This window comes from Haliotis rufescens, unplaced genomic scaffold (genome assembly GCF_023055435.1).
Source record: "Haliotis rufescens isolate VD_foot unplaced genomic scaffold, xgHalRufe1.0.p SCAF_31, whole genome shotgun sequence".
Classification (NCBI taxonomy): Eukaryota; Metazoa; Mollusca; class Gastropoda; order Lepetellida; family Haliotidae; genus Haliotis; species Haliotis rufescens.
In genome coordinates this window covers 3,495,959-3,512,076 of record NW_025964013.1, presented here as the reverse complement: position 1 = coordinate 3,512,076, position 16,118 = coordinate 3,495,959, and the positions used below count along the sequence as shown (strand labels likewise).

At 38.9% G+C, this 16,118-nt stretch overlaps 1 protein-coding gene across 1 annotated transcript; it reads right to left on the bottom strand.

The window, feature by feature from the left end:
• Window positions 1-3,720: 3,720 nt before the first annotated feature.
• LOC124136808 lies at window positions 3,721-13,512 on the bottom strand. The gene is made up of 8 exons (XM_048380578.1): window positions 13,008-13,512; window positions 10,891-11,236; window positions 9,725-9,898; window positions 9,402-9,491; window positions 8,907-8,960; window positions 8,552-8,608; window positions 4,788-4,869; window positions 3,721-4,169 (listed from the first exon to the last, which is right to left on the bottom strand). The coding sequence occupies exons 2-8, from the start codon at window positions 10,997-10,999 to the stop codon at window positions 3,977-3,979; spliced, it is 759 nt and encodes a 252-aa protein (XP_048236535.1). The 5' UTR covers window positions 11,000-11,236; window positions 13,008-13,512; the 3' UTR covers window positions 3,721-3,976.
• Window positions 13,513-16,118: the final 2,606 nt, after the last annotated feature.

Sequence of the window (16,118 nt, the reverse complement as noted above, 5' to 3'; positions counted from 1 at the left end):
GTATACTCCTGTTGAAGGACAACACCAACAAGACATTAGTCTCCAGGCACAGCAACTTAATCAGGATGCAACAGCAAAGATACGGGTAGAAAAGGACGAAAGTGACATTAAAGTCAACATTGCGAATCTGGAACTGAAGGTCAAGGCAATAGATGAAATGCCAATGCTACCTATATCAGTGATAGTCTTGACGAGTGGGAAAATGATCAGAAAACAATTGAAGGGGACGTACAATCCCTCACTATGAGAATCACTAATCGGCCAAATAGCTCGCTCTATGAGAGACACAATGTTATATGTACAAACATCAAAGAGCTAAGTGGAGTCGACGGGGATGGTGGAACTTGGGAAGAAACTGAAAATCTGCTCAGAAGGTCTTGCAGGATGAACTTTAATTTGAAAGTCATAAAAGGCACTTTAAACGTAAATCGGGAAGAAAAACCAACCACCCGTCAGGGTGAGGATCCGCGACCCCGCCCTGTCATCGCCACGTTTATGTTCACCCGTGAGAGGGACGCTGTCAAACGTTGTGGGAAAGCGTTAAAAGGGAAATCATTCCATATTATAGAACACTTCCCAGAAGAGATAGCCGCCTGCAGCAGATACGTCCTGGTGCGAGAGTTCGGAAAGGCCAGGCGTTGGGGGGAAATGTCAACTCGGTTGTTGACAAACTGTTCATAAATAATTCTCTTCAAACACCTGATATACCGCCCCCTCTCAGACCGACAACCAAAACGAGGCCCTCAAAGGAAAGTGCGGGTGGACAAGCGCGGGAACAGCATGGTGTTGTAACACGAGATAACTGATTTAGTTAACATGGTCAGTGAGATACTACTACAAGTTTGAGCTACCGACAATAAACCGGATGTGTTTGAATGTGCGGGTATTGTCAGTGACGCTGTCGTTAGCCCACGTGTTTGTGTTTGGTCAGATCGTGCAAGCAGACACAGTGTCCGAAATATCTGCCTGCCCGTGGCTGGTAACTTTTCTGTCGGGCTGCCGGAAACTTTCGTCCTCCTGCCCGGCTACCTGGCAGATAATTTTAAGACTTACGTATTCAGTTTTATCATAACTCCCTGTTGACTCCCAAATAATTGTTTGCATTATTTCAACTGAATCAAGATGCTATTTGCCCCTTATATTGCGCGACATTTTTCACTAGTTATAATATCTGAATGTGCGCAGGTAACTTTGAAGATGGGCATACAACATATATTGGGTCACCTGCCTGACTGTGGGACTGGATTTTAATATTTTTTCAAACACTGAGCAGACAGCGGAGAGCAGGATAGTTGTGTATGCTTGATATAATAATGATATTCAGATGACTGCTCAGCAACTTGGAGAGGATATTATAAGTACTAAGACTTATACATTCAGAACTTATCTTCAGTAGTTTGTGAGAGATTAACAACTGACCACAGAGATATGAACACGTGTCACATTGATATTAGGACTAAGCTAGCAAAATCATAAACCCTACGACACCTGAAATGAGTGCGTGTGATATTTTATCTCAATTTGATAAAATACGTTTTGCAAGACTGAGTTTTCCGATGCTAATAAGATCGATCCATCTACTTATGAAAATTCATGTGAAACATCAACTCATGATAACCCACTGTGCATGCTTAGTTTAGATGTTGGTGGTCTTAGAAGGCGCTCGCGGTATCCCGATTTGCCAGACCATATATGGGTAGTGTGGTCAGGTCAAAAGTTAGTTTTGCTAATAAATAATTATTGGGCGATATTGATCTTACTTACTCACCCCTGTTGTTACCGAGCTGAACGTGTGGCTAGGGGGTTATACTATATACCCCCTTTTCTAGTAATTCGTGAATTACCAATCTCACCGGGATTGCCTTGTTTAGGTCAAACACCTTTCTATAGTTGTGAGTCAAGTTACTCTTTAGGTGAAGTACGTGTTGAATGTTGTGAGTCTAGATACTCTAGGTCCAGTTCCTGTATATTCAAGAAGTCCAGGATGTCCTTGCTCAGCCCAAACGACTTTAGACTGAGATTTTAATCAGGCATGTTCGTCTGATCTTAATTGTCCACGAGGCATATTTTAGGGACAGGCTCTATGTTACCATTTCACCCTTCCATACCAAGCCGAGATTACTCACTCCTTACTTAACGAGTTCGAGTAGCTGACTCTACCTACAGTGCGTGGCAGCTCATTAAGTAGTAGGTGAAGCCAGTCAGTTACACTGATCACACCTGACTGATCTGTCTGATTATTGGGTCGTCTGACAAATGGGATGTCTGACAAGTGAACCGATATTTGAGTTAATTTACTCCCAGGTGTTAATTGGATACAGCCGGTTTAATTGGCCGTCTATGCGGCTTTCTGGTCAGAGTGTTTGGTAATAGCTGTCACACAGTTGATCAGCTAATCAGCTTGTATATTTGCTCATGACTTAGATTAATCAGTGATCTTGGACAGTGTCATTTTGGTCTTGAGCCTTTAGGTTTCACTACTTGTTTGAGTGTACACATTTTGAAACTGATCGTCAGCGCTTTCCTAAAAAGTACTATTATGTCAAGCCTAAATATCATAAACTTCAAAAACTGTTTCTGCTCCTAAAGTCTCAGTGTTAAGAAACCTCGGCGGATTTGTCTCCTGTATAGTTAAATGGTGTATAATATCATACTGTCCTCTGTTAATCAAATGACTTTCTTGCATTTACGTCCTTGTACCACTCTAAGTGGTTAGTTATGGAATAAACTATGTCGATGTAGATGTCGATGTCTATGCCTATGTCTCTCTTTAGATGGTCCACTCGTCTAAAGTGCCGCAATTTGCTGTACAGAGTCGCGCCCCGTGGGAACGCCAGAAACTTATGATTGTGGTTTCGAATCCCGTTTCGCCCCGATTATGCTTTTAGGTTTGTAAACACCATACCCGTGCTCGTGGGTTTCACCGAAGTGGTAAAGGTCTGAGACCTGCATCACTTCGGGCTTTCCTCCCACATTAAGCTGACGCGTCGCGATATAACTGGAATACTGTTAAAAGCGGCGTTAAACTCAACTCACTCACTCACTCACTCTTTAGATACCTTTAGCTGATAAGAATAAGACATTTACCACGTTTTCTATTATTGCTTTATTCTTATAGTGACACCCTGGTCTCAGGAGCACAGCTAAGTGACAATAATTCAGTGAGTAGAAACCTCAGGCCCATAGTTAACAATATTCTATGTTTGTATAGATGTATCGTGAATATAAGAGAAAATCAAACTTGTATGAAACCATTAACATGTCAAATACCCACACAAACAGGGTTATACAAAGCTAACGAATTGAACGTCTGATATGGATTGCGAGAACAACAATCACGTGTATTTGATAACCTAAACTCAATCACAGTATTTGAATTAACGTCATTCGGAGCACAGTTTCGTTCCTTCGAACTGGCGAAAGAAAAACATTTCCCTGTATGACAACATGTTCTAATTAAATAACCTTTGAATCTTCACAGATATCGAACAAAGTTGACCATTAAACTGAAACAGGAAATATTTACTAACACTTTGGCCGGAATACATGACTACTAACTTACGGTTGGTTTTATATTTTAGATAATTCAGCAATCAAATATTCATTTATTTGTGTGTTAATGTTACTTTCATCACTTGTGGAATTTATATTTTCTCATATATAGTCCTCTGTCATAGATACTGAGGACTGAGAAATAATTACAAAACAAATCACAACTATTTTAAAATTAATATTTTATTGAATAGCGTTCAGAGAAAGATATTAAAGAATAAAAACAAGGATATGTAAACCTATAGAAACGTATCATATGCATGCATGTATGTACCGGTGGAAAAGAATGAACACGGCTAGATCAAAGATTATCCGAAGAACAGTAGACACGAACTGTGTAGATCCTGCAAGTGCATCCTAAGCTTGTGTGGGTATTGGCGATGGTCTCTGCAGAATTCATACCTTACAGTTGTGATGAGCAATTTTAGGATTCGTGTAATTGAGCATTCTGTTCCGACTGGTTTGCAGGTGCCCTTTCGTTGTTTCCAGGTTCATTAAGTGTAGCATAATTGTTCATTTCTGAAGCATCTCGAGCTTGTAGGTGACAGTAATAATCCACTTCCGGTTGTCCTTCACTTGCGACATTCACCTGATTTCTCGATGACCCTGTTTTCCTCCTGAAAATATAGTCCATCAATGGTCAAATGGATTTTCAATTGATGACGACAGGCTAGATAGCGCGTGCGTTAATGTGTGTATGTGTGAGTGTGTGTGTGTGTGTGTGTGTGAGTGTGAGTGTGAGTGTGTGTGTGTGTGTGTGTGTGTGTGTGGAAATCGAGTCTGGACCCGACAATCCAATGATCGATATTGTGAGCAATGGTCGGGGGACGATGAAGAACTTTCTACAAATTCACCGAGCCTGACCAACCCAACCGATTAAGTCGCCTTTTACAACAGCCACAGGTTGCTGGGTAACCGATCCTAACCCGGAATCCCCCACAGCGTGCTGGGTTAGCTGACTAATATTGTTCATTGGAGTGTGTCTAAGAGCAGGACATTCCTACCAGTCATTACTGACTTTCATATAAGTGTAATCAGAATTTTGCCTTTTACTCTTATAGAAACTGTTTCGGTAGATAGTCTAGACTGCTTATTCTCTAACGTTGACATTTTGAATTAAACTGTATAATGAATTCGTCTGACAGCGATCTTGTCACAATTGTACCACCCACTTACTAGGAAGAACAACTTGCACGAATCATCATCTTGTAAACAATACTAGTTACTGTTCCTACCTTTGGATTAAGTAACACACAAGAACAATGCTCACAGCAGGAAGAACCGCTATCAGACATACGATCGAGGCGATGATTGGAACTGTGAGCAGAAATGAATATATATATCATTAAAGACAGCATGCATCGATTACATCTCGACGGAAAATATATTCTTTTTTTCAGAATCTGATTGGTATTGCAGTAGTTCTCTAAGTCCTCCCGATACAATGGAACTCTTCATTGGAGGCTATCACATGTTCGATTTACCTTCAATTAAGAATGGGAGTTAAGTCTGACGTAAGGCAAATTAAAATGTTGTGAAAACTGTTATCAATCTACGAGTCCAAAATAAAATGTTTTCAACAGCATACATCATACATATTGTGCATTCACTCAACATATTCACATAATAAGCGCGGAATACATACGATGTCAAACATGCAAATGTAGATGCGCAGATTATTGTTTGTTACACCGAGTTGGTCATGCGTGGCATATGTGGTGAGCAACATACCATTGTAACATCCAAATCAATGCATAACTTAATCATGATAATACACACAATGAACAATCATACACTTTTACAGTCAAAAATAATACCGTTTGTATTTGCTCCAGCGCCTATGGTTAGACTCGGTGGTGTAGATCCTGTGTGTATTACAACGTACAAGTACATATATACTAATATATGCCCCATATGCCCGTCCTGTCATATGTGCGTTTAATTATATTGGCAAAAATAAGGTCTTGACCGTCATGAATAGGTTGAAGTACAAGGAGACGCAATGGCTGTGGGTATCAACGTCTGTAATCTCTACCCATGTATCTATGACGTTTCGATGCTACTTCTTGCCCCTTCTTCAGGTGGTATATATGTACTTGACCAGGAGAAAGTAGGTAATTTGTTATCCATGTTTGTGATTGATAAATTACTGATATATTCTTTCGCGACTTTGGTATAAATTACATAGATTGGGAATAAACGGAAAGTTCTTCCGATCAGTTAAATCGCTATATGAAAATAATAGCTCTCGGGTTTTTATAAATGGTAAAATGACTGACAGCTTCGCTGTATTAAGCGGTGTAAAACAAGGTTGTGTTCTGTCGCCTACGCTATTTTCTGTTTTTATTAATGATTTAGTTAAAGAAATTAATGATCTTAAATGCGGAATAAAGGTTGATAATTCTATAATCAGTATTTTATTGTATGCTGACGATATCGCTCTTTTAGCACCCGATGAAAAGTCATTACAATCAATGTTAACCTGTGTCGGCAATTGGTGCAAGAAATGGCGCCTTCAATTAAATAGCAAAAAAACAAAAATTGTTCATTATCGTAACATATCCTCTGTTAAGTCATCCTATCACTTTACTTGTGGTGCGGAAAATATAGAAATTGTTCATTCATATAAGTATCTTGGGCTTTGGTTACATGAAAACTTAGATATGAATTATACAGCAAAAGAAATATCTAAATCAGCCAGTAGGGCACTTGGGGTAATTATCAGTAAGTTTAAAGCGGTGGGCGGCATGGATTATGATGTATTCACTACATTATACAATAACTTAGTTCAACCAATTTTATCATATGGTTCAGCTATTTGGGGCACCGAAGAATTTAGTTGTATTAACGCTATCCAAAATAGAGCTTGCCGCTTTTTCTTGGGAGTAGGCAACAAAACACCTAATTTGGCAGTAAGGGGGGAAATGGGCTGGTCATCTAACTATACAAAGCAAAAAATTGAGATAGTACGTTTCTGGAAAAGGCTGAGTTTGGCAGATGAAAACAGGCTAATGCATATAGTGCAAAGATGGTCATCTAAATTTCGTAAGTCATGGGATAATTCAGTTAAGAAATTATTCGATGTGAAATCAATTACTTCTGTTATAACTAACCTATTATCTTGTGACTTCGACCTTGCTAGAAATATACTCATCAATAAGGATAAGGAATTATGGTTGGAACAGCTCTGGGATGACAGAGGATTAACAAATGGTATTAAGTTAAGAACATATCGATTGTTTAAAACGTCTTTAAGTACCTCCAAATATGTCATTGATTTAGCCAACAGAGAACACCGTAGTATATTTGCTAAATTTAGATGTGGTACCCTCCCTCTGGAAATTGAACTCGGTCGTTTCTTGAAACCAAAAATTCCCTTACATAATCGTATTTGTAAACACTGTAATACAAACAGTATCGAAGACGAGGTTCATTTCTTAACAACGTGTTTTCTTTATGCAGATCAACGAGAATATGTCTGGGGTTATGCCTCGTCTCTTTGCCCAAATTTTTGTCTCATGACCCCTATAGATCAAACCACATTCCTTATGAAGTGCGATAATTTATCCTATTCTGTAGCTGCACTAATTAAATCCATGTACAAACGTAGGTTATATAACAACGTGTCATAAACCCATTCCAGTATTGTATGCCTCTGTATATTTTATATTTGATAAAACATGTCATTGTATGGCAATGCTTGTCATAAATGTACGAGCATTATACTTTTATCTCGTATTTTGTGCACCATTAATAAATAAACCACTGTCCAACATAACTATTTTAGCACTTGCGGTGCTTTTAAGAACATTAGTGTCTAATAGGCCCACGCTGGCCGGGCGATGTATATCTTTTAATATATTTTACCTCTTGTATAAATTGAAGTAGTTTTATGTATACACCGCTGGACACTTAAATAAACTATTTTTCTTCTTCTCTTCTTCTTCTGTAATCTCTACCCATGTATCTATGACGTTTCGATGCTACTTCTTGCCCTTTCTTCAGGTGGTATATATGTACTTGACCAGGAGAAATTTGGTAATTTGTTATCCGTGTTTGAGATTGATAAATCACTGATATATTCTTTCGCGACTTTGAATATTTAATCATTTACGTTATTGAAAATTGTTTCACGAAAATAGAGGCGTAAATGTTCGTACGTCTGTTTATTGGTTTTATCAAAACGGAACAAATTATCGCCTATTAATTTTCGTTACTGCCTATCAATGTAGATGTCACCATGGAGAATGAATCACTGAGTGAGGGGGGTTTAACGTCGCTTTGAACAATATTACAGCTACATCAGGGCGTCTCAGCTTCACGTGGGAAATAAGCACAAATGATGCAGGTATCAAACGTTTAGCACTTTGGTGTAATCCACGAGCACGGGGATGGTGCCGACAAACCTAAAAAGATAATCGGGGCGAACCGGAATTCGAACCCACAATCATTTGCGTCTGGCGTGTTCACGGGACGCAACAGCGAATTACAGCGTCTCAGACAAATGGGCCAACAGTGGCCCCGTTACGTAGAGGACAACACACAGGTCGATATTATTGAGTGAGTATGGTTTTACGCCGCTTTTAACAATATTCCAGCAACATTACGGTTGGGGACACCAGAAATAGGCTTCACAAGTTGTACCCATATCAAGAACCGAACCCGGGTCTTCGTCGTGACGAGCGAACGCTTTAACCACGAGGCTACTCGACCGCCCCTAGGTCGATATTAACAACTGTAAACGTGATTGTACGACTATTCCCTTGAAGGTTATATGTTCAAGTGAGACTATGACTATATGTCAGTGAATAAATTTGCTGCTCCATATTTAGCAATTTTATAAGTAAGTAATTTAATATAAATGTAATATAACATGAACTGATTGTTTTCATTCATTAAATAAATAATATTGTCATTAATTCACACTACCTAAACTATGATTACACGATCATAAAGCGCGCAATGTACCATTACACAGTTTTACAGTAATGTGGATTACCTTTTGTGTTTGATCCATGGGTTGTGGTTGGAATCTGTGGTGTTGATTTTGTAGATCCTGTGTGGATACAACGTTCAAGTACAACAGATAGGTAGACTTGTACTTGTCAAGGATAAAATAGGTAAATGGTAATCCATGTTTACAAAAATATATTACTGATATATTCTTACATGAATATTTCATCATTTACACGATTGAAATACTGTTTCACGAACATTGAGGCGTTAATGTGTATATAAATACAAAACACATATCGCCAAGTAATATTCGTTTCTGCCTATTAATGTACATTTTACATAAAAGACATCACTCCGGTTGGATATGGAGACACTACAATTGTATACATGATATGTACCTTGTGTGGAAGCATCCGTGGTTTCATTTCGACAAGGTACGTACCAATCAGAACCTGTCAATGTAAGATACAAATTATTTTGAAAGCGCAAAAATCTGTTTTAAATACACATATATTATTTCTCACAAAAAGTACCATGAACTTACATCAGAAGTATTACCCATTTTACATACGCAACTAGTCAGGTCGAGCTGTGTAACGTAACGCCAGCCGCAAAACATGTCAATATATCAATGTGTTAACCGTGCCTTTTGTCTCATCTTTCACATTTGACAAGATGCATATGTCACTGATCGTGTCCAACCCTCTTAAACATGAGAGTTGATGACAAGGTTATCCTCAAGGTTTGAGCTTGGAGTATATTTATACGAACACTTTGAGTCCATGACAGGCTGTTTACACAGAAGGGCACACTAATCGACTCACTGCCATACGCCCTTGCCTGTGTACTAGTATTTATGATGCCAATAGATACACTCTGTGATAGATACTCACTGGTATTTGTGTTCGATTTGCAGACATAATAGTTGGAGTCACTACAGTTGGCGTCCTGGAATGTCTCCTTGTCAGCTGTCCAGCAGGTACCTGTTGGGTTAAGAATACTATTCAGTGGATGTTCATCCATTATATTATCTGTTTTTAACAATTGGATGTTTTCAACAATAGTTAACCATTTTCAGTTGAATGCCGATCAGTTTCGCCATTCTGTCTGTGTGGCAATAAACATTGTAGAACTGTAGCTCATGTCACAAGCTTGATGTGAGGGAGAGTAAGGTTCAGTAAAAGCAGTGGCGGGTGATCAAGGTTCACAACATTACCATTTATTTTTATCCATATCTTGGTATGTTCAGCCTTAGCCTTCTTTAACACATTGCCGCCCCTAGATGTCCTTAAATCTTCTAAAGAGAATATCGCGGCGCCCTTGTTGATGCAGTCTGTCACCGCTGCCGACCAATTGAGAGCAGCACAGGAAGATTCAAATGTTAAGTTGTCTGAGGAAAAACAATTATGTAATTAGTTTGACATAATTGCAGCTTAAAAAGTAGTTCATTGTTTACAAAATCTTAACAAATATAAAGAAAAGTTACAAACAACATTTGTTGTCAATACAATTCTTTATCATGCATTTGGATATGATTATATACAAAATAAACTTCAACAGAAACTATACTAAAAATCTACGAAACCGCTGTTAGAAGTGTAAGAATACACGCTGATCAAGTCACTAAAATAGCGTATTGCAAAACGAACAGTCTCGATTTACGAGTGAAATGAAAAAATACAGTTTATAAAGAAACATTTTCAAGAGAATGATAATAATAACAAAAGTTAAATATCACATTTGTGCGGTGAAATATAAAGTGCTATGTTCACTGCAATGAAAATATCGCTTTTCTGAACTTGAGAAAACACAGTCTTTCCCACTGAAGTATATGATAAATATATTACACAAAGATTAGCATATGTCATAACAAAATCATATCAAAGGCTTAGTTAGATCCACAATTCTTTGTGCATGATATATATTTTACAGGTGGTGTACGATGTAATGTCCAGATGCAATATGCTCTCTAATAACTTTACATTAGGACAATAACACAATTTTTCACAACAGATAGTGAAAGTAAAACCCTTGTTGTAATTTGGACTTGTCGTCGTGTATTTTGTAGTCTTTGTTGAAGATCCTGTAATGTGAAATCGATTATAAATTGTAGAAAATGACACTTGAAGAAGCGAAAATTATTCTGATATATCGTGTTTGACAGAACAATATATGTATACACACTGCCATGCTCAATAATCATTTACTTAAAACAGAGTGAATTATCGAAATCGCATGTAACTCCAATACAAATAATCCACATCAAAGTACAAAATCTAAGTAGGAAACCTAATAAATAATTATACACCTGCACCCGCACCTCTACAAGTGCTCATTCATATCCAAGACGAGACAACTAATAATATGAAATCTGTTTCTCACCTGTGGCAGTATTGCTGGTAGTACTGTGTGTGTGTCTCGGGTTCATCAGTATCAGTACCAATAACACAAAGCTACCAGGTTTTACAGGGGAGATGAACACAGAAGCCATCCTTCATACGCGACGCTTTGTAAATACTGACACTCCACACTCACGTGTACCGTACAGTTAATGTGACTCAGATATATATTTTACAGGTGGTGTACGATGTAATGTTCAGATGTAATATGCACTCTAATAACTTTACAATAGGACAATAACACAATTTTTCACAACAGATAGTGAAAGTATTACCCTTGTTGTAATTTGGACTTGTCGTCGTGTATTTTGTAGTCTTTGTTGAAGATCCTGTAATGTGAAATCGATTGTGTCTGTAACTACAATATATAACACATAGATATATATTTGAAGTTTACATGATATACGGCTTTTCCATTAGGTGAGAGGTCGATCACATGACCGCGAAATTGACGTTCATAAGTGCATAGACAAAACCGTGTTTTTGAAATGACGGAAACACTGACGGACTGCTTCCACATTCCCAGGGAAGCCCCTGGGAATTCCCTAGCACGAATACATACAGAAGCGTTCTCACTGATCATTTATACCTTTAATCTTGAACTCGGCGGTTTAGCATACATTGAGAAAGGTCGGAGAGCTTGACTGCATGATCGTTCACTATTAGCCTTGCTATGACCCATGCTAGTGAACAAAACGAGGAAATGCACATCCAAACGATCGTAGTATGGAATCAATCCGTGACCACGCTGACAGTGACGGTCCACAGCAATCTATGAAGTGAACTCAGTGTATATTTGGATCATCTTTAATCGCCCTTCAATGATCGGCCAATTGATCAATGATGACTGAAACATGTAACCGCCACATGTTCATTAAGATCTTCCGAAATCGCTCCCATCACGTGTATTGTGTCGGCGTACGACGCGCTGTCATTGTGACTGACTGACTTACTGAGGTAGTTCTTAACAGACCTTTCTTATCTAAAGTTGATATTATTTGAATACATGTGTTGTGTCAGATGTTTCTGAAGAGCAAGTTATGCATACATAAGCTCATGTCACCTTTGTTTTGAGGAACTATTTTATTCCGCGATACAGCTGGTTGTTGTATAGCTGTCAGTGTAAACATTATGTCACACGTACTTAATAAAATTGTTTTTAAATCCAGGCCAAAATCCTTTGAGGTAAACAAAATGTGAAAAACATTTATAACAATTGACTTTCATTTAGTATTAACCTTCATAGAATGAGGGCCAAACATCCTTAATTTACTAAAGATATGCAGTTTCGTTTAGTCTACCACATGTAATGACGCTAATGACAGAAGCTGCTCCTTTTCACAATTTTGCGCCATATTGACGACCGTCGTCGACGTTTTGACATTTTTAGAATAATAACGACAATCACGGGAATAGTGCTGATGGACCAAGGATCATATTCAAAACTATGTAATATCCTATATTGAAAAGTATCTGTTTATAAGTAGCAATGGATTCTGATTTGGATAAGGAATGGAAATCTGCACAGTGAGTTGTGACTCCACTTGACCCCCAGTACATCGAGCATTTATAGCATGGGATCTTTTTAGTTACGTGAAATACATATTTTACCCTCATGCTTAGAATATGTTTTTGTTAAGTCATATCCATGGCTCAGTTAGTTTATTCACAGTTTCAGAGACTCATACACTTTTCATTGCTATTTTGCCGTTCACGCACAATGGAATCTGTTTCGTCGGATAATCGAGACTGGTTATTCTCTGGCGTTGATGTTTTATATAAATAAGGGTCAACACACTTATAAACTAACATGAGTAGCCATGCCTATAAATTGTAGAAAATGGCACTTGAAAATGCGATAATTATTCTGATATATCGTGTTTGACAAAACAATATATGTATACACACTGTCAGGCTCAATAATCATTTTCTTAAAACAGAGTGAATTATCGAAATCGAATGTAACTCCAATACAAATAATCCACATCAAAGTACAAAATCTAAGTAGGAAACCTAATAAATACACCTGCACCCGCATCTCTACAAGTGCTCATTCATACACAAGACGGGACAACCCACAATATGAAAACTCTTTCTCACCTGTGATAGTATTGCTAGTAGTACTGTGTGTGTGGCTCGGGTTCATCAGTATCAATACCATGTACAGAAAGCTACCAGGTTTTACAGGGGAGATGAACACAGAAGCCATCCTTCATACGCGACGCTGTGTAAATACTGACACTCCACACACACGTGTACCGTACAGATAATGTGACTCAGTTTCCTGCTTCGTTGCTAATACCAGTTCATGCCTGGCTACGACAATAAACATTCCAGCTGATAGGGCAAGCTAGCGTAGAACAAGTGAAGAAAGGTCCCTTAGCTTAGAAAAGTCCCTTATCTATGAGGAAACAACATCTTCTCTTGTATTTGATAGCAAGCAGATAATTTATTCGAGATAAATGTTGCAGTGTCAACTGTATACACTTTCATAGTGTTATTGTTATACTAAACACATCATTAATATGTCAATGTTTATGGTTGGATGATGTTTGCATACATTTGTCCGAAAACATAAAAGGATAATGCATTAATGCAATATTATACAACGCAGCTTAACATTCGGCAGAGTGAAGTAGTTTACTTTTACCGCTATTTTGTGTTTACGCCCAATGGCAAGCCATTCTGTTCGGCCGATCGAGAATAGTTATTCTCTGGCGTTGATTACTTCATATATTTACATGAATGTGTATATTTCATGATAAAACAGACTGGAACACGACGAGGTTTGCTCTTTGAATAAATGAAATAAGAAAAAAACTAAAATAATACATGCTAATTTTGACCATGTTTTGGTTCTCAAACATGCCCGGACCCCCTCCTGTCTTGTCGGTTTGTTGGTAACTTGTCATCCATATGTGGAAGGTGGTGTCTCTAACAAGTTGCGATCTTTCCCTACTTAGTAACGTGGGTTCACAACTGATTTCGTTACAGATCGAGAGATATTTTTGAAACAAAATATTTCCTACTTAGTAAACAATACTGACTAATGTTTGCAGAAGGGTGACAAGAGTTACCTCCTCCTGGATCAGTAATCGGTGTGTTTATTATTACCATACAAATTCATTGGCTAAACTTCACGATTTAATGAAAGTCGATCGTCGTTGAAAATACAGAAACGATCATGTCTTTTGGTTAATGTGTAACTCGAAGAGAATGCTAAGGCCCATATCTCTCTCACCATTTCACGGAAGTATCGTATTGTACCGAAGGACCCGTATACCGGCTTGACTGACCTGGTTCAGGGACAGTTCACTGAAAACGTGAGTGTGTATTGACGCATGAGCATCACGCCAGCTATATAACACCGTTAGATGACATGTCACATCGTATGATCGCCACTTATTCCAAGACAAATAGTTCAGTTCCCTCAATCAGCTTATACTCAGTGAAGGTCTTGATCAATTACCAATGTGAAGCCTAACTGACATAGACTATGGATGGTTTTAGTTAATTAAATTCGAGGTCTAGTGGATAGGACATAAGTCCATAAGGTCGGTTGTTCGATGTCCGGCTGAGTCCTACCGGGGGAGTTAAAAGTAGTTGTTATGTTAGCCTCGCGCTCTGCTTTAAGGGGAAAAACAAGGACTGGTCGCCTGTCGTAATCTGTCTTGGTTGGGCATTCATGATATACTGCGGCATGCCATCTCAGAGCAACCACAGACCGGTCACCACCGACAGACAGCTGTCTAATCCATATCAAATCAAAGTAATACACATTGCATTACTACATACGGAGAACGGGAGTTGTGCCACAGCGTGTTTCAATATTTTACCTCTCAAACAAGAACATTAGCCTGAGGTGGACGAGTTACGTCCCTCAGGCGTGTAAGGATACTATGGTGGGATATCTATGCCCATACAAACGTGACATAAGATGGCGGGAGAGGACGTGTTTGTGAATCGCTCTCACTGCAAATGTTTCCTGATCGAGATTTCAACCTTACACTGAGCTTTTGATGCAAAACATCGACAAGAGAAATACAATATGTCGCAAAATCAATGAAAACAAGAGAAGAAAAGGACTCTTGTGATTCGAATATAGGGGACATTCATATACGAGTGCCACGTCCCTACACATAGGGACCAATCATCACACGTAACCCCCTGTACCAGAATATGATGTGTCCTCTGTACAAGGACAACACCAACTGGACATTAGTCTCTAGTCACAACAACTTTATCAGGATGCAACAGCATAGAAAAGGATAGAAAAGAACGAAAGTGATATTAAAGTCAACATTGCGAATCTGGAACTGAAAGTCAAGGCAATAGATGAAAGATCGCGTTACTTACATTGAAGCCAATGCTACCTTTATCAGTGATAGTCTTGACGAGTGGGAAAATGACCAGAAAACAATAGAAGGGGACGTACAATCCTTCAAACAACAAATGGGTGAATTGAAAAGCATTGACGAAGAAGATTTGGAACTAAGAGAGACACAGTGTTATATTTACAAACATCAAAGAGCTAAGTGGAGTCGACGGGGATGGTGGAACTTGGGAAGAAACTGAAAATGTGCTCAGAAGGTCATTTAGGATGAACTTTAATTTGAAAGTGATAAAAGGCACTTTAAACGTAAATCGGGAAGAAAAACCAACCACCCCGTCGGGCTGAGGATCCGCGTCCCCGCCCTGTCATCGCCACGTTTATGTTCACCCGTGAGAGGGACGCTGTCAAACGTTGTGGGAAAGAGTTATAAGGGAAACCATTCCATATTGTAGAACAGTTCCTAGAAGACATAGTCACCTGCAGGAGAGACGTCCTGATGCGAAAGTTCGGAAACTCAGCTGACAGTATCCCCTGAAAAACACCGAACACACGCAGCTGACAGTATCCCCTAAACAACACTCGACACACGCAGCTGACAGTATCCCCTGAACAACACTTGGCACACGCAGCTGACAGTATCCCCTGAACAACACTCGACACACGCAGCTGGCAGTATCCCCTGAACAACACTGAACACATGCAGCTGACAGTATCCCCTGAACAACACTCGACACATGCAGCTGACAGTATCCCCTGAACAACACTGAACACATGCAGCTGACAGTATCCCCTGAACAACACTGAACACATGCAGCTGACAGTATCCCCTAAACAACACTCGACACACGCAGCTGACAGTATCCCCTGAACAACACTGA